At 41.4% G+C, this 2,010-nt stretch overlaps 1 protein-coding gene across 1 annotated transcript; it reads left to right on the forward strand.

Moving 5' to 3' along the window:
* Window positions 1-536: 536 nt before the first annotated feature.
* LOC133532894 (uncharacterized) lies at window positions 537-1,748 on the forward strand. Its single transcript, XM_061871753.1, has one exon. The coding sequence runs from the start codon at window positions 537-539 to the stop codon at window positions 1,746-1,748; it is 1,212 nt and encodes a 403-aa protein (XP_061727737.1).
* Window positions 1,749-2,010: the final 262 nt, after the last annotated feature.

Here is a 2,010-nt window from a genome sequence, read left to right on the forward strand (position 1 = left end):
TGTCTAAATAAATAATTTGAGTCCAAATCAAGAGGGTTTACACTATAATCTATTTCTTTAGGTAATTAAATAATACTTAAATCAACCGGGATTTGGACCGTGATTAACTTTTGTATATTTCAACCTTACGTATTTAGGGTTTCGTAGTCACCTAGAAAACCTTATACTCGTAGTTTCGCCATGCCCGTCTGTCCGTCCGTCCACGGCTTTGCTCCGTGATCGTTAGTGCAAGAAAGCTGCAATTGCAATTTTTTAAATCTCTGATCCAATAGTGTGGGGTGTCGTTGGATAGCTCTTTCAAAACAATAAAGGGTTTTGAAACACCAGTTTTTGATAAAGATATGCTTTCGGAAATTTTCGCTCCTAAAAAAAAAGTGTCCCTTTATTAATGGGAGTGCAGTGCGTACCGCGCTAACGACCGGACGTGTAACGGTGACTATATGTCATAGGCCATGGCCTCTCAAGTATTAAAATGTAAATCGTGCAATATTGTAATATGTGAAGTGTTGGCGTTCGTACAAAACAAGGTGGACGTGATGGGTGAAGATAGTCTCAAGAAGTTGGTGATTTCGTCGTTTTCACCAAAAGAAATTGAAACTGCGAAGGACTTACTTTTCGATTCGTTGACTACGAAGCAACGCAAGATATTGCGCAAAAACAGTGGCAAAACAGAGCGCAATCTTCAGGACGTGATAGCACTGTTTAAGCAAGAAAATGCCGAAGAGCTGCCTATATTCGTAGCAAAGGATTTGCAACGTTTACCGCCTATTAGTTTTGATCACATCGACGCGACTCGGTTATTAAAGGATATTCTAGTGTTAAAAAGCGACTTGGAGAACATTAAGAACACATATGTTAATGAACAACAACTAAACCAGATAAAGAGCGACTTAGCAAATTTAAAACAAGCGTCTGCTGTAAATCCGTTTGATTTAAATATCAATCGAAAACGCGGCGCCGCAATTGCAAATAGTAGTTTCTGTTGCAATAGCGGGCCAATAGGACTTCTACCCCTCAGTGCAGAGAAAAGTATCGAGCACGAATATAATGTACCGCGCTGCGCAAACGAGTTAGCGGAGAAGAGCCAAATGACTGTGCATGCAGAGACCAGTGTGTTGTCTCAGTCTACCGTGTGCGAAGTAAATGCATCTGACGGCCCGCCTCGGATGCAGCGTGAGAGCGAGAGCGAGATAAGTGTGCCCGCGCATCAGCCGACGTCACAATACCAACCGGAGGATAGCGTATGGGCTAAATCTAAAACGTATGCGGGAGCAGTCGTTACAGACAACACAGAGCTAAATGTGAATAAAGTGAATGAAAATGACTGGGAGCATATGGTAAATAGAAAAAAGCGAAGAAGGCAGAATCTATTTAAGGGAAACGAAGGAAAAGCTATGGTACAAATGGATGGAAAATTCAAAGCGGCAGACTTGCGAATTCCTCTGTTTATTAATAATGTACATAAAGATACGAGTGAGAAGGATATCCAGGACTATATAAAGCAGAAGACTGGCGAATCAGTGTCTCTGAAGAAAATTAATATGAAGATACAAAAACGCTACGACTCCTACAAGGTTTTTGTACCACACACCAAGTTATCGTTATTTCTAGATAACGCTATGTGGCCTGAAGGAATAAAATTTCGTCGGTTTATTTATTTTGATAGGAACATGTACGCGTCTAAAAATGTAAATGGACCAGTAAATGACATGCACCAAATAAAGAGGAAAAACGGCACAACGAACTGAAATAAAATTGCTTAGTTTTAATTGTAGATCTATAACCCGTTCCGTTGATTGTGTTAGGACGTTATGTAGACATGCGGATATTATAGCGCTACAGGAGACTTGGCTGACACCTGAAACCATGTCATTTTTAGGGGATATTGATAAGGATTTTGCCAATTTCGGGAAGTCGGCGGTGGACACTGGAGCCGGGCTACTGCGGGGTAGACCGTATGGGGGCGTCGCGCTGTTGTGGCGTAAGAGCTTGTTTACATCTGTTTCGGTA

The sequence above is a fragment of the Cydia pomonella genome, chromosome 28, assembly GCF_033807575.1.
Source record: "Cydia pomonella isolate Wapato2018A chromosome 28, ilCydPomo1, whole genome shotgun sequence".
In the NCBI taxonomy this organism is placed as follows: domain Eukaryota; kingdom Metazoa; phylum Arthropoda; class Insecta; order Lepidoptera; family Tortricidae; genus Cydia; species Cydia pomonella.